Source organism: Cataglyphis hispanica, chromosome 1 (assembly GCF_021464435.1).
Source record: "Cataglyphis hispanica isolate Lineage 1 chromosome 1, ULB_Chis1_1.0, whole genome shotgun sequence".
NCBI classification, from domain to species: domain Eukaryota; kingdom Metazoa; phylum Arthropoda; class Insecta; order Hymenoptera; family Formicidae; genus Cataglyphis; species Cataglyphis hispanica.
Genome location: NC_065954.1, coordinates 14268871 through 14291219, shown reverse-complemented (window position 1 = coordinate 14291219; position 22349 = coordinate 14268871). Strand labels below are relative to the sequence as shown.

At 29.1% G+C, this 22349-nt stretch overlaps 7 protein-coding genes across 20 annotated transcripts; 2 read left to right on the top strand and 5 right to left on the bottom strand.

Annotated features, from left to right (window-relative positions):
- Positions 1-146: 146 nt before the first annotated feature.
- Positions 147-4257, bottom strand: LOC126851725 (E3 ubiquitin-protein ligase MARCHF8). 7 transcript variants are annotated; one of them, XM_050595988.1, is made up of 6 exons: positions 3488-4257; positions 2736-3009; positions 1607-1698; positions 1277-1457; positions 851-1116; positions 147-756 (listed from the first exon to the last, which is right to left on the bottom strand). In XM_050595988.1, exons 2-6 carry the CDS (start codon positions 2850-2852, stop codon positions 498-500), a joined length of 915 nt encoding a protein of 304 aa, XP_050451945.1. In that variant the 5' UTR covers positions 2853-3009; positions 3488-4257; the 3' UTR covers positions 147-497. The 7 variants fall into 7 exon arrangements, with proteins under 7 accessions (XP_050451945.1, XP_050451964.1, XP_050451956.1 ...); XM_050596007.1 differs by having other exon boundaries at positions 2736-2969; XM_050595999.1 differs by having other exon boundaries at positions 3637-4257.
- Positions 4258-4461: 204 nt separating this feature from the next.
- Positions 4462-5814, bottom strand: LOC126852555 (uncharacterized). The gene is made up of 3 exons (XM_050597474.1): positions 5475-5814; positions 5309-5392; positions 4462-5224 (listed from the first exon to the last, which is right to left on the bottom strand). The coding sequence occupies exons 1-3, from the start codon at positions 5527-5529 to the stop codon at positions 4593-4595; spliced, it is 771 nt and encodes a 256-aa protein (XP_050453431.1). The 5' UTR covers positions 5530-5814; the 3' UTR covers positions 4462-4592.
- Positions 5815-6130: 316 nt separating this feature from the next.
- LOC126853470 (uncharacterized) lies at positions 6131-8754 on the bottom strand. Its single transcript, XM_050599266.1, has 4 exons — positions 8528-8754; positions 8150-8412; positions 7489-7753; positions 6131-7008 (listed from the first exon to the last, which is right to left on the bottom strand). The coding sequence occupies exons 3-4, from the start codon at positions 7746-7748 to the stop codon at positions 6654-6656; spliced, it is 615 nt and encodes a 204-aa protein (XP_050455223.1). The 5' UTR covers positions 7749-7753; positions 8150-8412; positions 8528-8754; the 3' UTR covers positions 6131-6653.
- Positions 8755-9249: 495 nt separating this feature from the next.
- LOC126853446 (carnitine O-acetyltransferase-like) lies at positions 9250-13806 on the top strand. 5 transcript variants are annotated; one of them, XR_007687968.1, is made up of 15 exons: positions 9251-9471; positions 9903-9981; positions 10062-10192; positions 10301-10436; positions 10606-10778; positions 10853-11006; positions 11066-11231; positions 11349-11536; positions 11663-11763; positions 11829-11954; positions 12034-12361; positions 12456-12593; positions 12703-12980; positions 13192-13399; positions 13596-13806. XR_007687968.1 is itself a non-coding variant. In XM_050599233.1 (13 exons), exons 1-13 carry the CDS (start codon positions 9464-9466, stop codon positions 12898-12900), a joined length of 1926 nt encoding a protein of 641 aa, XP_050455190.1. In that variant the 5' UTR covers positions 9251-9463; the 3' UTR covers positions 12901-13016. The 5 variants fall into 5 exon arrangements, 1 of the variants encoding a protein (XP_050455190.1); XR_007687969.1 differs by having other exon boundaries at positions 9250-9471; positions 13244-13806; XR_007687967.1 differs by having other exon boundaries at positions 13192-13806.
- On the bottom strand, positions 13121-14853 carry LOC126853465 (GDP-fucose protein O-fucosyltransferase 1). The gene is made up of 5 exons (XM_050599253.1): positions 14472-14853; positions 14275-14398; positions 13828-14198; positions 13491-13727; positions 13121-13403 (listed from the first exon to the last, which is right to left on the bottom strand). Exons 1-5 carry the CDS (start codon positions 14691-14693, stop codon positions 13206-13208), a joined length of 1152 nt encoding a protein of 383 aa, XP_050455210.1. The 5' UTR covers positions 14694-14853; the 3' UTR covers positions 13121-13205.
- Positions 14854-15662: 809 nt separating this feature from the next.
- LOC126854043 (serine/threonine-protein phosphatase 2A activator) lies at positions 15663-18055 on the bottom strand. The gene is made up of 8 exons (XM_050600413.1): positions 17805-18055; positions 17647-17732; positions 17241-17444; positions 16941-17158; positions 16721-16845; positions 16525-16625; positions 16225-16332; positions 15663-16155 (listed from the first exon to the last, which is right to left on the bottom strand). Exons 1-8 carry the CDS (start codon positions 17845-17847, stop codon positions 16027-16029), a joined length of 1014 nt encoding a protein of 337 aa, XP_050456370.1. The 5' UTR covers positions 17848-18055; the 3' UTR covers positions 15663-16026.
- A 246-nt stretch (positions 18056-18301) lies between these two features.
- On the top strand, positions 18302-22237 carry LOC126853841 (SWI/SNF-related matrix-associated actin-dependent regulator of chromatin subfamily A-like protein 1). 4 transcript variants are annotated; one of them, XM_050599907.1, is made up of 13 exons: positions 18302-18371; positions 19140-19183; positions 19275-19592; positions 19666-19781; positions 19854-19966; positions 20054-20188; positions 20252-20429; positions 20497-20660; positions 20757-20921; positions 21014-21169; positions 21258-21365; positions 21474-21648; positions 21765-22237. In XM_050599907.1, exons 2-13 carry the CDS (start codon positions 19171-19173, stop codon positions 22149-22151), a joined length of 2028 nt encoding a protein of 675 aa, XP_050455864.1. In that variant the 5' UTR covers positions 18302-18371; positions 19140-19170; the 3' UTR covers positions 22152-22237. The 4 variants fall into 4 exon arrangements, with proteins under 4 accessions (XP_050455864.1, XP_050455882.1, XP_050455873.1 ...); XM_050599925.1 differs by lacking the exon at positions 18302-18371 and adding an exon at positions 18396-18412; XM_050599916.1 differs by lacking the exon at positions 18302-18371 and adding an exon at positions 18406-18423.
- Positions 22238-22349: the final 112 nt, after the last annotated feature.

The following is a 22349-nucleotide window of genomic DNA, read 5'->3' as shown; positions in this document are numbered from 1 at the left end:
GCATATTTATTTTCAAGTAACAACAAATGCGTCTAAGATTTTAACAGAATACCCTGTGATAAAAGGAAAAAGACGTGTACTCATAGTTATGTATTATAATTGTATGCTGATTTTCCGTACGAAATACAATTAAGAAAGGTTAGAAATATTGTTTAAATATGGTAAAGTTTATTTAATAACATCACAGATACAATAATTATGTACAATATGTAAGAAAGCATCAGCATCCAAGAACTGTTCACTTTCATCTCTATCCCACTGTCAACACTGTAAGCACTGAAGTACTAAGTTTTGAGAAAGGAAAAGTGCTGCACAAGGGCGGATATTCGACGATTTCGACGAGAATAATTCCGTTCCGAAATCGTATGGTCTAAAATTATCCAGTTGCGTCCGAGACCGCGCATTTTTTTCTTTCTTTCTGTTTCAAACTGAAAATTTGGCTAATCACCTTTTAATGCGCGATTTTACGTACGATGCTTTCAATCTTCGAGATTAGATTATAGATTGTCCTCGGATGAGGACAATTTGTCGAATACATAAAGTTTCAATTGAGCGTCGTGCCTCTGTGGTGCGGCAGAATCGGTCTTCGACATCTGCGAGGCACATGCAGGATCTATGGTACGGGGTAACAGAGTGCGGTTGATCTCAGCCATCGAGGCAGTTGGGTCTTTCAGGGGCAAGGTAACTTCTCTCAAAGAGTCTGTAGGTGACGGAGGAAGCACCACTTTTTCGGGAGCGTTTTGAATAAATATCACTCTGGAACAATGTAGAAACTGATATTGTAATCTTAACTCATGATAAAAGTACGCAAATGTGAAAAATATTGTAAACAAAATAATACAAAACATACCTATTAAACGCTCGCCACTTTCTGCATAATGTAATGTACGCTTTGCATTGAATATACATAAAGACTAAACCACCAGTAGAACCGATTACGACGACTATTAATTTAGTCCAGAAAGACCAATCGACAAATCCACGACGGGCTTCCTCTACAGATCGTTCAACAAGTACATACAACGACCATGCTACGCAAAGTGCGGCTACGGCGTGAAAAGCAACCGCGCACCATAATTTTCGCACTTCTAGTGCAGACATTTCGAGTTTTTCCCACTATAAATATTATATTACTCGTAATATTTTACATTTGGTGTAACTAAATTTAATATTACATAACATAATATTATACATTTGTTAACTAAAATTGTGATTGGATCAAAGCATTTTTCACTTTTGAATTTTTTTTGCTCCACTTAAGAACAAGTTTACTTACTTCGCAAAATGGTTTTGTCTTGGCATGCATAATAAATGTAAACTTGCATAATTCACAGGCGCGTGTATCCGAAGCCTTTATCCATTGTTGAAGACAAGCTTGATGCACATAACGCAAACTGCCACTGCAATAGCAAGGCGCTAATAAAGGAGCACCTTCTTCACCTTCACAATGGCAGATTCTGTTTATAAAAAAATAAAACTTTTTCATAATGAAATAAAAATTGAAAATATATTATATATATGATACATATAATAATTATTGGATATATATATATGTTATATGATAATGCTATAATTAATTATTAATATACAGACATATTCTATTTACCTGCAAATATCATGGTTGGTCGAAGATAATGTGCTCACAGACGAATGACAATGATCCGGTATAATAGTAACTACTGTGGCATAACTCGATTCCTAAAATAAGTATAATTTTATAAATCATCAATAGAATTAAGTAGAATTATAGTTGGTAAATATAGAGTAAGTATATTAAGTAGAATTAAGTAAAATATAATATTTCCTTGTTTCATAGAATCTGCTTCTGTTTTTTTGAAATATTAATAGTAAGATCAAATGATTTGCGAAATTTGAGAATTACTAGATATCAATCAGATAATTGGGTATAGCTTAATTGTTCATTTGCTTGAGAAATGGAATGATTATCTTTTGATGAAGCAAAATATCTTTCACAAGATGAGAAAATACCCTATCTTTGTCTTTTATATAATTTATGTCTATAAGTATATTTTTTATTTATGTTATTGACTTATATATTACTAATTATTAAGGCAATATAAAATTATATGCAACAATAGAATATTTTAATACTATCTGTATTTTATTTTCTTGCTCTTTCATGATATTGCTTTTTGATTTTGACTAAATGATTCAATTTCTTTCTTTATTTTTGGAATATAATGTATAGAATGTCCTATAATGATCATATTTTTCTTTAAACTAATGAATTCTTGAAGCTGATATTAAGTAAATTTATATAGGAGGATGTTACAATTTACTGTATTTAACTTTTTTCTATTTTTAACACTAAGATACATATATTTGTTTTTGAAGTTCAAATTAGAATTCTAAAATCTATTTGAAATTAACTGAATAATATAATTTTATCTATTTATTTTTCTAAAATTTAATTTTTGAAAAGCCCTTTTTGTCACATAATTTAAAATTTGATAAATTCTTTGACATTTTAATAAAAAAAAAACGAATAAAAGTTGAATAAAAAATCACAATTCTAAGGAAGGGCATTTTGGAGATACTCTATGTCCTATATTTTGTTATAGATTTAAAATAACTAGATTACTGCGCGTGCTTCACCCATGACAGCTACTCATGAAATAAGCATAGTGAGAGAATCAATCGTAAAAAAAAGCACAATATCAATAATATGCTTTTTTTAGAGATTAAATATTAATTTTTGATGAATAAAGAATTACCCGTGGTGTCCATTCTGGTAAACTTTCTCCACCAGCAGGACTTGTATTATTAGAAGGGCTAATTGACAAGGGTGGTTGCCAGTCAGGCGGATTAACATTAATCTGATGAATCGGCATCACTCTCCAACTTTGCCAAATATATAATCACTGATGAATGAATTTGATTAAATGCATCTTAGGTAAATGACGAATTCTTAATAATATTTCAACACAGATTACGTATTCATTTGTGTCCTGTGAATAGTCAGCATTATTTAGGATCAAGTTGCAGAGTCTAAAATATACATACACAAATGTTTATAAATAGATGTATATAAAATTATAATTTATATATGTATAAATAACAAAACAATAGATAATATATAAAACTTTTAGTTTTATATATATATACACTATATATATATTGATATATATAAACAAAATATGTTATAAGCTAAAACGCAACATCTACATATAATTATGTAATAATGTATAATTTTTCACTTACAACAGCAAACAATTTTATAGACATATCAATATATATATATATATATAATGTTTACATTCTATTTCACCAATGCTTTTGCCAATGCTTCTGCCAAAAATAAAATATACATGTATGTATATATAAAATGTTTAAACTGCTAACTTTTATCTAATAAATGAATAATTAATTGATTAAAACTGCCTATGCACATTTTTTACCAATAGATTAATAAATTAAAGTATAAAAAATTTATATATAGATATGCGTAATATAAAATCATACAAACACATTAACGATACGTCCAATGACATTTCGCGCAAAGGTAAGATTGAACACCGCAGATAATAGATTTTTTTTCACGATGTTTAAGAACTCGCACGCGTATTGAAGAAATCGTTCAAGTTTAAAAAAAAAAGTTTTAAAAAAAGCACTAACAAAGCGATAACGAATGATGCACGTCGCACTAAGCCGTCGCGAGTCTTCAGAGTCTTTCCGTTTATCAACAAGCGTAATAACTCATCGACTCGCTCTATACGAGATTTAGCGACACTGTAAGAGGAAGAAAACAAAGCACGCTGACGTTGTCATGTATACATGTTCTTACTTCTGCTAACGCTCGTACGTATGTACATACAAGTCGCGTCTTCTCGTATCACGGGACGACGTACCAGCCGTACAGAGATTGTCGATTGGCAAGATTTTATTCGTGGAAGAGATTTTAATATCTCTCGGTCTCTCTCTCTCTCTCTCCTTTTCAAGCACCGCGGGGAGGGCAGGGGAAAAAACGGGCTCGGATAAATTTTGACACTTCGTCCTGAGTCAATGACACGACACGGGCGACCCGTTCCGTATTGGCGTAGGAATTACGTAGGGAGCTCTATACGCTCGTCTCGTCGCACCTGGCACGCATCGCATACGGTCCGCCGCGAGAAAACGCGCCGACACTCGTCTCAATACGCAAAATAACAACAAAACCGCGATCCGTCCACATCGCAGCCCTTCCACCGCAACGGGCTGTGTACCTCATTTTTCTGCTCTGCCGCCATAACGTAGGCGTGCCCAGCCAATACGACGCGGAGGAGCGTTATCGAGTAACGTCTCGCCAATAATAGCGCGGGATTTCGAATTTTATGAAAGTAGAATCTGACGCGCGACAAAATTATTCATTATTCTTGATAATGCATTGATAGTTCCAGATTACTCAATATCCAGCGCGACAAAACCTTACTCTTTAGATATTATTTATCATCAACTATGATTTTATTCATAAAACTTTCATACATTGCCATTTTTATATATATATATATAACATAATCTATGTAATAATCCATAATAATAAACAAGAAAAAATTTTTTATGTGTAGATCCAAATTTTAAAAATAATGCAAAATTTAAAAAGGAATCGAGATATCACATTTCGTAGAGGATATTAAATTATATTCATTAAAATCATCATAGTGATTGCTATCCAAAAATTCGTTATCATTTAAAATAGAAGTTAAGTTTGCCTGTTTCATATCTACAATTGTATTACATGCAGCAATATTACTGTCAACATACAAAGAGATATTTTCATTAGAGCTGTCAGATGGATTTTTGATAATGGTTCCTGGATCGTCTTCTATCTTCTTGATATTCATTAAATCTGATTTTAATGCCGAGTTGGCATTTGGAGTTGTAGTCTCGTATACATGTATTGTACTGTTACGTATTTTCTCTTTTACATTGTTAAGGGAACATGTTTCTGTATTCTGAGATAAACTTTTTTCCTCGTCTAAAATCTGACAAGATTCACTAGTAGGTAACGTCTTGTACAATTTCACTTGTTTGACTGGTGTCTTTGTATCAATATTTATATTTGAATCACTTAATGCTGGTTTTGCTAATGGTGCCATTAGAAATGTAGAATCTTCGATATTTTTCTTATTGTATCTGGGAGCACTCTTAGAACGTGAATGATATTTATTAGTAGACATATCATCGGGCTTTAATATCTTGCCAATAGATCGACGAACAGGAGCACCTACCAAGCAAAAATGTATATTAGTACATAATAAAAACTTTAATAACATTTTAATAAATAAATTAAAATATTAAGATATCTTACTTTTATCAGATGTATTTGGATATATCTTATTTTGGATGACAATAGATGTATTCGAAGATAAAAGTTTTCCAACACATAGTCCCACTGCAAATACGTTTTATATTACAATAGGAATAGATTAGAATTATATAATAGACTGAGATAAGTATTGTAATCTGGTTTATACCTGTTACTCCTGCAGCAGCCCCAATATAATATTGGATATTTTCCTTTTTAAACATAATTTCTTTTCTTTTATTTTTCTTTCCTTTCTTACAAAAACTATCAAAAAGAGAAATCTATACCTTTTTAAAACAAAATCCACCTATTGATGAAAATATTCTGTTTTATTTACATAGAGAATAACCAATAATTATTATTATTCTTTTGCAAAAGAAAATAGTACAAGGTCAAGTAATAATACAAGTAATAATAATCTTGATAATCAAAATAATATAAATCAAAGATTAAAATATATTCAATGCTCAAAATGATCAATAATAATAAACAAAAATATAATATCAAAAAAATATAAATGTTATTAAAATTTTATATATAAATTTAGTTTAAAAAATTAAAAATTAATATTATAAAAAATTGAATTATTTATAATAAAATTAATTTAAAAATTAATATTATATTTAATATGTGCTTTCTCTTTCTTTAAAACATATAATTATAAGATCAATATAAAATGTATAAATCAATAAATATCAAAAAAATTTATAAAATATATATATGCAGTATACTTTTTATAAACTTTAATGTTAAAAAATACATGTAATAGAAAACAATATTATTTGTGGATTACATAAATAGGTATTTATAAAGATATCAACAAAATTGCATCATTTATCATATATTTCAAATCATTTCAGATTCACTATTACATCTTAAGAGGCAACCTTATTATAAAAAGAAATGAAAATTATTATTCATATAAAATGTTAAATTTATATTTTAAATAGTCCTAATACAAAACTAATTGTCTAAAGCTGTCTGAGAGCAGCAAAATTTTTATTATAAAAATATACATAACTTTTATTATATAAAACAAATTTTTATTATAAATATCCACTAATAATTATGTAATTATGTTACAAATCATCTTGAGAAAAATGACATTTATGTGAATGCAATTGAATAATTGGAAACATAACTGAAAAGCATAACTGGTATTTTCTCTGAAACAGAGAAAATATATATCAAAAACTTGTTCATTACTTTCTTAAGACAATGACAGATTTAGAAAAAGAAGAAAAACAATCAAAGTAAATTTAAAATTATTTTTCAAATTATGTGCAATAGTATCAATATGAAATATTAAGAAATTTATAAAACTTATGCTCATGAATAATATACATATTTAAAGATATACACGTATACAAGATTTTAATTTTATAGTTGTTTTACAGGTTGGACAATGTTTATATTTTTTAATAGATTCTTTCAAACAGTTTTCACAAAACAGATGTCCACAACGAGTAGTCGTGGGTTTTAAACTAGAAGATAATGTTTCCAAACATATTGGACATGTTAAAGATACTGGCATTCTATTATCTGACTCAAATGTGTATTCATATTCATCTGCTTTTTGTTTATTGTCTTTATCTTGTTTATCTGCTTCTTGTTTATCTTCTTTAATTTCAATAGTATTATCAAAATTCACAATTTCATTGTTGCTTGCAATATCAGAATACACTCTCTCTGCAAGATTATCTCTAAAAAAAAAGATATTTTTTAATATAAAAATTTCATATAAAGTATATACATAAGAGACATAAAAAGGTTAGAGCCAAATTTACAATGCAATAATTATACAGTGTATTTTAAAGCAGTTTTAAGCTGACAAAAAATTTATATAACTTCACATCAAACACAAATCAAACATCAAAATATATAATACTAAACAAATAAGAAAAGTATAGCAGTTACAAGTAAATATGTAAACAATAAGCACCAATTATTAATTAAAACTAATAAGAACAGTTTTATTAATAAACCATATTAATGTTTTTTAATAAAGTTAATAATTTTTTAATAAAGATTTCCTGACATATAATTTCTAAACAAGGAACATAAACTTCTTATATTATGCAAATCTATTTCATCATCTTAAGATACTGTTTTGACTCCAACCTTTTTTAATACTTTATATATTTCTATTAATCTTTATTGGAAAATGAGCAAAATGTACAAACATTTGAGTATTTCCACCCCCTATAACTATAGGAAGCACGACATTTCTATGTAAATTACGTCTAGATGACCTAGTTATATGATAATTCGATACATTTTCATTCCATCCATGACATGAAGGTAATAGTGAAGATCTGTTTCTTGGTGATTCTTTAGTTAAATCAATAACATCAATCAGAGTAGGTGATGAATAATCCAAAATTAGTTCTTCTGGATCTGTGGATATGGATGTATCCATATTTGTATCCATTTTTGTATCCATATTATCTAAGATTTCAATATAAAAATTATTTTTTATTTTATTGTAGATATCTAGTTTCATCTTTGATTATAATAAAAGAAATTAAATTATCTAATATTCATTTTTAATTATTATAACAAAGATCAACAAATTTATTTCGATTTATTTGACATAAAAAATAATATTATTTTTTTCATAAAAATCTTTTTTTTTTTTTTTTTAGTGAAGAAAATCTACAACTTGTAAAGATCATTAGCACATATATCTGTATATTTGATTTAACGTGTTGCGAGGAGGTTAGATTTCAAATAGGATAGTACTATTATATTTCTGTAAGTCTCTTAAATTATGATTTAACAAAAAAAAACATATATTTATCGTGAGCATTTATTATTAATAAGCATTGAATTTGAGACACATACCTGTTTAGAAAAAACTGTTTCGGAATTATTATTTTTTTATTCCGCTCGTCGAAATGTTTTTCAAATATTCAGCTGTCTCTCATCCAATCTTTCACCTAATCGATATTAAAGGCCATGCAATGTAGATTCGTTCTTTTAACTGAAGCGATTGTACTAATAGCTAGTGGCACTGTGGCACTGTGGCACTCCGGCGTTCGGAGGAAGTTCAGAATTTATTTTTTTCTTTTTACATTGGAAGAAGAAAGATAAACTGATGTGGAGGCCTACGGTTTTCGGAAACGAAATAAAAAATGTGGAACAAAAGTGAGGAAATGCACTAGAATATCTACAATTTCATTTGTTGAAATCTAGTAAATCTGTTACTTTTGTAATTTTCACCTCGTTTCAAGAACCGTATTAGCTCCTTAGAGCTTAGAGCTGCATTCCAATATTCACTATCAACTGTCAGTACTGGAAATCTACAGTGAACGTAATGTAAACTATGGATTTTCAATAAGAAACTGAAAAGTCCGTATCAAACTAAGCATTGAAAAGATTTAAGAATTGGGATTTGACTAATCAGAACAAAAGAAACTAAAATTCCTTTGTTCTGATTGGTCAAATTTCAATCTTGAATCTTCTATTTCAATCTTCAATGGATAGTCTGTGATCCTGTATAGGCCTTATTACACTACGGATTGCGGGCTATGTTGCAATTGAAGTTACGATTGATGATTGTAGATTGACCAATCAGAGCAAAGTAGCATGCCGGTTGATTGGTCAATTTGCAATTGTCAATCGTAACTCCAACCGTAACCGAGCCAGCAACCTGTGGTGTAATGCCTTATGATTCCCGTTTAATCGATTTTAAAAAATTATTTAAAAATTCTTAGAACATAAAACATCAAAAATATGGAAATAAAAAAATATGTGAAAATTGGAGAAATTGATTGATGCATAAGCAAATGTGAAAAAATTAATTGGTCCATTTTCTTATGTATATATTTATGCGATATATATATTACTTTATAAGACATTCTAGCATGCTAATAAAAAAAATTGTCGCATGAATCATTTCGTTTAAGCTGCATATAATAAATTATATAGGGGCAGCCATTTTCAATTGGGCAGAATGTCATACTGGGTGTCACAGAATTCGATATGTTGTATCTCTTGATAAGATGTGATAGTGAACGTTTCACAAAATAAATTAAGACTGATATGTCATGACATTTCTGCTCTTGCTTCCTAGATCGAATTTTAATTGGCTTTAACGAGATTGGGCACTGATATTACTCCGTTTGCTCAAGCAGAAAATAATTTTATTTTTATTATATGGACGCGTATGTATATTTGTTCTTATTTATTTATTCCTAATACGTTCATGTGAGATAATATATCTATATATATATATATATATATATATATATATATATATATATATATATATATATATATATATATACACATATCAATATTATATGATCATTCCAATTATGATGATCAGTCCAATGTCCATCGCGCGCGGTATATATCCTATAACAATTTAAGATAAAGATAGGATTGTCAATTGGTTATCGCGCGCATTTAGCATATATGGGTGACATCTCTGCAAAGATATATTTTTTAAACTTGGACATTTGACAGAAAGACATAGTTTGCGAATAATGAGATACATTAAACATTCAATTCATTTAATATTCGTTTCACTTTATTAATTTCCCATCTGTGATTTTATTTATCGAAAATATTGAAAAATTTTTTGTTTTTTTAGCATTACAGTGGGATTAGCTTCAAGTTTTTTAGAGAAACCAACTATGTACAAAATATTATCTAATGTGTCAAAATATACAGTGAGTATATAGATAGACCAATTTTTCATACAGAACTAAAACCTTAGTAAAATTGATTGGATCAACACATATTTATACAGGTCTACAATGAACTGCATAAAACATCATCGATTCTTCGTGGACCATCTATAACGACTTTAAATTTAAATAAGCAATCACTTCCTAAACAACCTGTTCCTGATCTCAAGCAAACTGCAGAACGTTATTTGAAGTACATATCAATTTTTTTTTTAATTTTTGGTACAGAAATATATATTAATATAATTAAATAATTATTATATATTTTAATTTAAATAAATTTTTATACTTTATTAATTAGATCTTTAAAGCCATTGTTGACTGATGAAGAACATAAAAATACAGAGAAGATTGTAAATGAATTTATAAGCAAGAATGGTGTAGGACCTCGATTACATGCTAAATTATTGGAGAGATATCACAATACTGATAACTGGGTATTTATTATATATATAGGATGGGTCCATGGATATCCAAATGTTCTAGATGGAACCAATGAATCCACTCCATATATATATATATATATATATATATATATATATATATATATATATATTTAAACAGTTAAATAAATAGTTACTACAATTAGTATTTATTTATTTTTAGATGAAAGAATGGTGGTTGCAAGTTGCATACTTAGGATATCGTGTTCCTGTGATTGTACATTCCAGTCCTGGAACTGTTGGACCACCAGTTACTTTCAATAAACCAGACGATTTATATCTATTTGCGGCGCGTCTCATTGTTGGAGTATGTAATTACAATGAAATGGTCAAGAGGTAAGTTTTATATAGCTTATAACATTCTTTTGTGTTTCTCTTTAATATACTTTTCTACAACCGCGACATTGCAGTGGAAATATGAAACAAGAAATGGCTCGCAATGATCCACTTGACATGCAGCCTTATGGCTTGATACTTGGCACACATAGGCAACCCAACAAAATGATTGATAAACTGTTGCACACAGATGAGGCCACACACATAATAATCATAAGCAATAATCATGTGAGTATAATTATTTAAGGGGAAAGAGATATTTGGATACATTCTGTTTTATATTACAGTTCTTTAAACTTTGCGTTATCGATAAAAACGGCATTTTAAATGAGAGTAAATTCATGTCTGCTATAAAAGATATTGCAGATCGCTCATGTATGCCAGGGAAGCCTATAGGAATTTTAACTGGAAATGACAGAGATACTTGGGCAAAGGATCATAGTTTACTTTTAGGTTTCTTTCAATTCACTTTTGTTTATTTTTATACATGCATTGCATCTCTTTAAATTATATCTTTCTATTTATAATTTCATTTATCACTTATTAGATTATTATGTTGTATTTTTTCAGAGTTGGGTAATAACAGAAATATAATCAAGAATATAGAAACGTCCTTATTTATACTGTGCTTGGACAAAAATATACCTAAAACCGCTTTTCAGGAAAAAAATAATGCTTCAGTTAGAGCAGTGCAGACTATGACAGGTTTCAACAGCTGTCTAAATGCAGCCAACAGGTGGCACGATAAAACTGTGCAGGTGAAGCATCTTTAGTTAATAATATAATAAACTATAATTATAAACTAAACATAAAATACAATTTAAAATTGTTAAAATATTTGAAATATCTCGATGTTGAAATAAACAAAGGCCAATATTTTGCAGTATATAATATCTGCAGATGGTTATATTGGTATGGAATATGAACACAGTCCATGTGAGGGTATTCCTGTTGCTGTTCTTCATGATTACGTATTAAGATACATGTAAATAATCATACAAGTAATCCATTTCTCTTATAATATAAATAAAAATTTCTGTTCATTTTCAGAACAGCAAGAGAAAATAGCCCAAAATACGAAGATTTTAAAGATTTTCCCAGAGCAGAATTATTAAAATTCGAAACTAATAATGTTATAGAGAATGCAATTGAGAAAGCTACTGATACTGTAGACAAGTAGGTTGATTACTTCTATAAGATTATACATATATATTATGCCAGAGTACCATCAATAGTATAATAAATATTTTTTCAGACTTTCAGATGATATAGATATGGAATGTTTTACATTTGACAAGTTCGGTACAGATGCGATAAAAGCAATTAAATTGAGTCCCGACAGTTTTATCCAAATTGCGATGCAAGTAACCTTCTACAACTTGCAAAGGGAACCGCAAGCGCATTACGAAAGTGCAGCATTACGAAGATTTATTAATGCCAGAACCGAATGCATCAGATCTACTTGTACAGAATCTGTGGAATTTGCAAAAATGTTATGCTATGACAGTGACTGCAAGACCAAAGCGCAAAAGAAAGAAATGATGATCAAAGCTATAAATGCTCATAAAGAAATAGCTGGACAAGTGAGATATTTCTCTGCTTAAATTATAATACATCTTTAATCATGTTTTAATAATTTAATGCATAACTAAAGAGCTCACGATTTTTTTTGCGCAGGCGGCGATAGGCCAAGGTGTCGATCGGCACTTATTCGGTTTAAAAATGATAGCGCAGAGCGAAAGAATGGAGCTCCCGGAATTGTATAAGGATATTGGTTATACCAAAAGTACATGTTTTAATTTAACATCCAGTCAGGTAATTCAAACAAATTTCTTAAAATGTGTTTTAGAAATTGAAATATTAATATATATCTTATCAAAAAATAAAGGAATAAAAATTTATTAATTTTTTTTGTTATTCAAAGGTACCATATACTTCAGCATCTTTTATGTGCTATGGACCGGTCGTTCCCGATGGTTACGCTTGTTGTTACAATCCACGACCGAAAGATATTCTGTTTGCCTGTTCCTCGTTTAAATCTTGCGAAAAGACCAATACGAAGGACTTTGCGCGTGTTTTACAACAGACACTATACGACATGCGAGAGATAGGAAGCGAATAACATTATAAAAAGATATGCAGTTTTACTGTAATGAGAGTTCAGTCAAGAAATTCATATTTTTATATGCAATATTTACGATGGTGAGCAAAATAGAGTGCCTTGTGGGCTAAATAGAATTGTTTACACTTTTTATCAGGAAACTAAAAAATATACTTGGCGGGATATTGTGCTGCTTGACTTGGCTTGTTTTATATGCATTACAATTGTATTTTTATCCAAGTTGAGATGTTAATTATTAATTTATTAATACATTAAATTATAAAGTTATAAAAATTTATTTATTATTTGTAGCACATTTTATAAAATTATAATTCTGAATGGGATATGAAAGCTTTTTCATTAGGAAAGCCCCAGAAAAATGTTGGAAATCCCTTGACTTCTCTTTCTCTGGCTACAATAGCGGTGAAGGAAGAAATGCAATTTCCTATGAAATAGTTGGCTCTTCCAAGAATTGCTAAATCCAAATGAGGCGATGCCGGCGGTTCTTGTCGAAATACTGGTATCTGCATATACATATAAAGATAAAGTTATAATGATAAGATAATCATTAGTAATAACATGATAATAATATGGTAAATATATAATCTTACCTTCATACGTGCTAAAGCTTCTCCAAGTTTATCCAACATGTGATTACTGTCGGATGCCACAAATACCGATTTGATATTATTGCCATTACGAATGACACGTTTCAGATGACGTACTATTAATTCGAACGATGGTAAGCACATAGACATGGTTGCTTTGCCACGTTCGTTGCGATATCCAAGGCACTGAGGCGCAGCGAAGAGATTAGGCGTGAATGATATATGTTCGCAAGCGCGTACCTGAAAGTCATAACAAAAAAACATTATATTCTAGGATAATTAAAATTATACTCTACATTAAAATATAAGTATATATATATATAGGTATCAGCACAATTACCCAATCAATTCCATTCCGCAAATGTATGCCAACAAATGCTCCTTTTGGTAATTTTTCTTTTATAAACGTTTTCGCTTTATTAAGTATATCATTGTTCCAAGTGAGACATTTCTGTAGATGCTTGTTTTCATATTGTACTGGAAAACTGGCAGGCGCACCTGTGAATGCTAGTACAGGCCAAGTTGCGGCTGAATAACGTTTTCGCCACTGCACCTTCATGTCAGTATGATATACATCATAATGGAGCGGACCATAAAATTCTGATCGAACAAAATCTATATTATACGTATCCCAAAAGGGACCAAACGGATTTCCTTGTTTTGCATTGCAGGACTTTTCCTCACTTCCCGTGCGCAGTGAATAACAAAATGCTAAGGGAAAATTACACACACAAAGTGATGAAAAGTTTACTTACTTTCTTTAAAAAGATTAATATTTACAACTTACATACTCTTTCTTCAAGTGGCCAAACTTTCGGTGCAAGATCCCTCATAAAATCTTCCATCAATAATACTTTGTGGCAGTTTTGTACTTGTGAAATATTAAAATAAGTATCAAAAGGTACTTGTATCTAGAAATAAAAACGGATATGTATATTGGACAATGTCAATTGCAAATGATACGTATGGAAATGTGTCACTTACGGATCTCATTTCTCCTGTACGAAATTCGACCCACGCTGGTAACAGTAGAGTACGATTCAAAGCCTTGGCAAATCCTAAAGCTCCTAAGAAATGATCTACTTGATTACCGAAACGTCCCATACAAGGACAATAGGCGATGTAACCATTTCTATCAATGTCAATATCTTGGCAATATATATAGGCGATATTCATTAAAAATATAAAAATTGATGTTTTGAACATCGTAATGAATTATATTTAATACTCTTAATCTTATATAAAAATATACGTTAAAATAAAACGATGAGTAAAATGATCCTTCTCCGTCACAGCATTTTTTTCACTTCCCATTTCTCATCGGTACCATTTTGATGCAAGCGCGATAACCTCAGTCCGAACAACAACATTGGTTCCCATGGAAACGAACATTGATTAGAAACATGAGAAATGAAACTTATCGGAAAATATGAGACTTTTCCAGCAAGAAACATAGGTAAATAAAATGTCACGTAATTGGCTATCAAATAGAAAATTTAAAAATTTTTAAAGTCTCAAAAATGTTTCTATTTGATAGCGAAAATCGTTCAAAACATAATCTTTATAATGTGTATATTATGTGTATACTGGTAATTATTTAGCAAAATCATTGGCAAATTAGCAATGGTTTAAATAAATTTGATAAATTTTTATGAAATCATCGTAAAAAAAAATTTATTATTTTGATAAATTCGATAAATTTTTAAAATTTTATAAAAATTTATCAAATTTACTAAAATCATTGCTATAATTATGCATAATTATATGCCAATGGTTTTGATAAATAATTATCGATAATTAAATAATCAAATATACAATAATATATAAATAACATCTGCGACGTAAATACAATTTTTTTGCATGTTTAAGCACATGGGAAACGCTTCTGAAGTCTAAAATATCTGAGATATTGTACATATCTTCTTTTCTCAATATCATTGAAATATATAAATAATATTGACTGTGGTATATTTCACGATTCGTTCAGTTTTCTGATTTCAATCTTATTTTTGCTGACAGATAAGATGTATTCCAAATTCATTGCCAGTTTATATCAGCTTTTTTTCCTTCGTGCGCTCGATAATTGACCTAGTTTATACCGATATATTTTAATACATTTTAAATACTATAATGGCTAACCATAGTCGATGCTAATAAATTATAGAAAAAGCAATATAATTTTATATCTTTATTGAGAGCAAATACTTAAAAAATTATCCACTATTTTATGCCTACAACATAATCAAATGCGATATCTTTCAAACAAATTTGTGTCATTAAATAACATAACTATATATTTCTATCACACAACTCGCAATGTATAAAAATATTCTCTTGCATAATTATAAATGAACAATTTCTGATAAGCTAAAAAAATGTATTCAATGCTAACAAAAGCACTATAGTGACTAGCACTAATGAGATGTTGAAATGCATGAGAATATGTAATTTTATTACAAGTACTGGGAAGCGTAATAAAATGTTCCACAGCAATAAAAGTATTTAGTAGATATATATATATATATATTTTTTTTTCTTTTTATTCCGATGTTGCTGATGGTAGTGCATTGAGATGAGCTCCTCTATAGCTTGGAGGAACATTCATTGGCGTTAATGGTAATAAAGAGCCAAAGAAGACATGTTGAATAACAGGAAATTTTGCCAACACCTGGAAAACAAAAATAATAATTTTTTTCCCTTTTATAAAGTTTGGTATGTGATTATTACATTAAATTACCTCTGCTTTATACATTTTAATAAGACCATTGTTTACTTTTGACCATGTAGATACTGCACTAACATTCCACAATTGATTCGAATGTTCGGCAAAAGGTCCTATTTTCACCTAATAAAATAGGCATAAATGTTAAAAAATTTAGATTCTTTAAATTTTGCATAATGGCTGTATTCCAATATTCACTACCAGTGAAAATCTATAGTATGTGATAATATCTATAGTATGTAAACTATAGATTTTCAGTACTGGCAGTGAATATTGGAACACAGTATTGTATCTTTGTACAAAATCTCTTTATACCTTTGAAATAAATTCAATACAGCCAAGAAACATGTATTTTTTGCTGTATGATTCTACAATAGCTTGGTCCACAAAATGACGAGGTTCTATCCGAGGATGTCCTAAAATATTACATCGTATAAAATATATGAAGAATTAAACTTTGTATTAAAAAATAAATTCTACAAATTTACTATTATTACTAAAAGACTGATACCAATAAGCTGTGCACTTCCCCATATAAAGGGTACAAATTGATAATCATCTAAGCTCCAAACACCATGGCTACCTGCTGGTTCCATACGATATGTCAATTGAAGTCTACGTTCTAATTCAAGATACCTTTAATGTTTAAAAGATGAACAATTTAAATAATTAAATAATCCTCCTCAAAAAATAAAATTGTAAACCAGTAAATTATTAAAAATTACAAGTACCTATTAAATACTTTTATTACAACAGCAACTTTATCATCATCTTTGAATGCGCCTATCTTAAACATGCAGCAGAGAAACATGAGAAAAGCCATTTCATGGCCCGTTCCATAGTCTATACGAGTTGGATTTCCAAAACTTTCACATAAATACTGAACTATCTCTAGGATTGCGCGATGCAATTTTTCTGGTAATACTTGCTTCAATTCATCTACTGCATTCTGTAATAAAAAAGTCTGTCAGAAAAATTAACTAAAATTATTTTAACCATAATAATTTTTAAGCATAATATTGATGCACAACCTGCTGCAATCTTTCGTGCCATGTACGAAATGATTTATTACCAAATCGCTGAGGCTGTTCAGTAGGTGGAATTTCTGTTATCCATTCATCAAATTTGTTTAACATTTGTACAACATTATTTACTGAAGGAGACTGTGGACAATCTGCGTCCAAAGCTTTTCCTTGAACAGCTTCATTTAATGCTAAAATAAATCCCAAATATTCCTAGGAATAAATTTAATATAAATTCATTATATAAATCATTATATAAATATATAAATATTAATGTTTATTAAAAACATTAAAACTAAAACATTTTGTATGTATATAAATTACTCCTTATTGTAATAATGTAATGTAATTTGTAAAATATAAAATTGCAATAAACAATAATGTAGTAAAAATAAATGTAGAAATTATCTCTTACAAAGTATGCTTCAGATTTTTGCCAAACTGCTATATCAGTCGGTATCTTGATACGCTTTTTTGGCACGACAAATTCATGTTGATCAGCTAAAATAATACATCAATATATATACATCTTATAAAATTGAAATCTGTTATACCCAATGTAAAAATACATACGTAATAATTCTGCTTCTTTTACAGGAAATTTTGGTGCTGCCATAACGAATGCTTAAAGATTTGGTTGTACTTTATTAACAATTTTATTAAGGAACGAAACACAATAGTACTTTTTTCATCACTAAAAACATTTCGTTTAAACGTTCTATTATGCGTAATTACACGATCGGCTCGTATATATTGTAAATAAGTCAATTACGCAGCCAGACGATGTATCGTTCGTAACATTGTAAGAGAATCGTCAATCGTCATGTCGTCAATTATTACAATAGTGAAAAAGTGATATTATCACGAATTATCTTGTCAAACATATTGATTGGCTGTTATTGCAAGAAACTACTAGAAACTTAAAAATTCATAATTCGACCGATACGTCATTGGTTATGGCTGACAATATGGAAGTTTCAAAACATTTGATTGGTGATTTTTTCGCGCATGACAATACCAGTGATGCACTGCCGTGAGATTTTTTTTTCATACGAGAACTTCCGTCAGCTAGATACGTCTGTGGTAACAGCACTGAAGACTGTTCGACTGATACGAATATTGCGAACTATGGTTCCACCGGTTAGTGGCTTCCGTCTACCTATTGGTCCCGGATAATAACGGTTATGTGCATGTTTAGTACCGCCAATTATAAAAAAAAATAAATAATATTTTATATTTTATTAATTCATAAGAAATAACGTTATGACAGTGGATATTTTTTAAATAATTTATTTTTAAAGATTGTATTAATATCGAAATTATTAGTGAACAGATACAAGTTGTATTATAAATTGTACATTAAATATTATTTATGATATATAAATATATAATATGTAAATATATGATATATAAATATTATTTATGATATACAAAATATATTATTTGATCTAAGTCGAGTTATCGAGTATCAAACATGTCAAAGGATTTCTCTTCAAAGTGAACAGGGCAAGTGCGAGCTATAGTTGGGATAGATATGATGAACTCATTCTTAAAATATAATCACAAAAAGTATATGTTATTATAATGACAACTTTTTTCTCTATCTTTTTCTGATACGACCTCAATTTGCAAATGTTTACTATCAATGTCGCATGACATTTTGCATTACTGCGATTGCGCCAGATAATAGCCAATCAAAAATAAACATAAGCTTTCCTCGTCCTCCCCTTAATGGCTTCATCCCAATGATGACATTAACTCCGTTCCTATATTCCTTTATCCATGTTAATAACATAATAATGCAGTTTTATTTATGTTTCATATATTATACATATACAAATACACATATTTACAGAATTAAAGCTATCTTGTTTTTAATATGAAGAAACAAAATATATTTGTTTGTAGTTATTGAAGTGCATCAGAAAAAAGAATATAAATGGATAAAATGGGTATAATTTTTTTCTAAAAAAAACTATTTTTTCTTCATAAAATAATATTTTAGAGTAACAAACAATAATAAAAAAATTACCTTTTTTGTAGATAATAAATGTTCGCCCGAAGAAATTGAGAAGAAGCGTTTGTTGGCATTGCAAAGGAGACAACAAGCCCAATTGAAAACACAAACTACACCCATAAATAGTTCAATACAACAATCAAGATATGATAGTACAAACGTTATGAGATCAAATAAATCAAATAATCGCTTCAATCCTATAGAAGCAAAGAACTTTTTTAGTCGAACTTTGGTTTTAACAGGCAAATGTTATATGATTAACCAAGAAAGATTTGCGTTAGAAATATCTTCATTTGTACCTGCAGTTATTGAAACATTCAAAACATTACCAAGTAGAGCATATGGTAATTGTATAATTGTGATTATTTGAATACAAATATATACTTAATATATTTATTTGAAAATTTAATTTTTTAGATGCAAAATCTAGAATATGGAATTTTCATATCAATGATTATGACAGTTTAATGGAGAAACTGATGCATCATGAGCCTAATATATCTATTGCAAGAATACCACAAACTATTTTGCAGGTGATTAAATAACATATTAATGCAAAGTATAATGTAAATATAAAAGCATAGATAAAAATATTTTTATTTTAGATATTTAAAAAAAGCTTAAAGTCAGAACATGAAAAAATACTCAAACAAGATCTAACAAAAATTGATAAAAAATTAACAGATAGCTTAATGCCATTTCAACAAGATGGCATCTGGTAAATTTTCTTTATAGTAATTACATATATATATATATATATTTTTTTTATTTGTAGTTTTATTGACATATAATAAATTCATTTTAGTTTTGGTATATCAAAAGGTGGTCGTTGCATGATTGCAGATGATATGGGATTGGGGAAAACTATACAAGCATTAGGCATAGCACATTACTTTCAAGAAAGTTGGCCACTTTTAATTGTAGTTCCATCATCAGTTAGGTAAATGTTTTATGATAAATATAGTGAAAAGATATTGATATTATAAAGATATTTTTCATTTAGGTTTCAGTGGTCTGAAGCGATATATCAATTCTTACCATCTATACCTATGCATTATGTTCATCATTTTGCAAATGCAAAGGATTGTATTGGAGATGATAAAATAACTATAACTTCGTATGATATATTAGTGCGAGCTGTAGATACTTTTGAGAAATATGTATTTGGATTTGTTATTCTGGTATGTTATATTTAACAAATTGGTAATACAAATATTGCTACTATTTTACATTATGAATAAATCACAGGATGAATCTCATGTATTGAAGAGCAATAAGACTGCAAGATTTCAAGCTGCTCAACGGATATGTGCCCATGCACGTCATGTCGTACTGCTCACTGGAACTCCAGCTTTGTCAAGGCCAATTGAATTGCATTCTCAAATCAGTTTGATTTTACCACGTTTTATAAGGTATTTAAGTAGACAACAATGAAATATTTTAAATAAATACTTGCATATTAAAATATTATATATGTGCAGATCTTTATTAGAGACATTATCTTGCAGGTATGAAGATTATGGTGTACGATACTGTGCAGGGCAGAAGAATATATTTGGATGGGACTTTACAGGTTCCTCAAATATGCAAGAGTTACAATTATTACTAAAGGCCACTTGCATGATTCGAAGGTTGAAAGTTGATGTGTTAAACCAATTACCATCTAAAATAAGGTTTTGAATGAAAACATTTTTGCAGTATAAATAATTTTAAAAGATCTTTATGTAATATACATGTATTTTTGACATATGTCTGCATGTTCTAGGCAAGTGATTATTTTAGATCCAGTTTTAATTAAAACTGGTAAACGAATGAATGAGATGTCAAAACAATTACAGACAAACATTACCAGTTTGGAGAGGCATAATACTCTATTGCAATATTATAGCGAATCTAGTTTTGCAAGAATAAAAGCAGTATGGTATGTATATATATAAATATATAGTATATTTATATTTCTTCAAAAATATATCAGCAATCTGTTTCAACAATTTTTACATTGATTATAGCAATTATGTTACCACTTTATTTGAAAATAAAAGGAAATGTCTTTTGTATGCTCATCATAAAAATATTTTGGATGCTATTTGCAATGTTGCTGAATCTATGAAGATACGGTGAGTGCTTATAATTGTAAATCTATGATTTATATATTCTAATATCTAAACTTATGAAAAATTTAGTTTTTTCATAATTCTTTATATTATAATGGTAAAAATTTCCAGATATATAAGAATAGATGGCAGAACTAATCCGGAGCAGAGAAAACATCAGATCGATAAATTTCAGGAACGGGATGATTACTTGGCAGCAATTTTATCAATTACCGCTGCAAACGCAGGTGTTACATTAACGGCCGCGCATCTCGTGGTCTTCACCGAATTATTTTGGAACCCTGGTGTAATTAATATTTATCAAGCATTTAATATAACATTAATATAATATTATATATATAATATATTGAAATTAAAAAACATGATATATATTTTATTTTAAATTGTGTGAAATTATTTCAGATTTTATGCCAGGCAGAAGACAGAGTGCATAGGATCGGGCAAAATGATAATGTTATAATTCAATATTTGGTAGCGAAAGACACCGCAGACGATTATATATGGCCTTTGATAAAAAAGAAATTGGACGTTCTGAATGCGGCTGGCCTCGATCAAGATTTATCGATAAACAACGTTGGCATGACAGCGCAGAAAGAATACGGACAACAAGATCTGACTTCCTTTATCAGTATCTCATTATCGCCGGAAGAGCAATCGCAATCACAGGAAAATAAGAAGCAAAAAAATGAGTCAGTTCCAGAAACGTCTGTTTCCACAAACGATTTTAAACAGTTACTCGAAATTGATGAAGAATATTTCGATTCCTGCAATTGGGATGATATTGCTTGATTGTATAATGGTTATATTAAATGTTTTCTATTTTCTATAAAAAAAAACTATTGCGTTAAAAAAAATAAAGATCTATTTTTCCCTTAGATGAAAGTGTCAGCACATGTTTCTTGAAATTTTTTTTTTATTAAATTATAGTAAATGATTATTACATGTAATTATCCTTATATCATTATTTATTATTGTCATTACTATTAT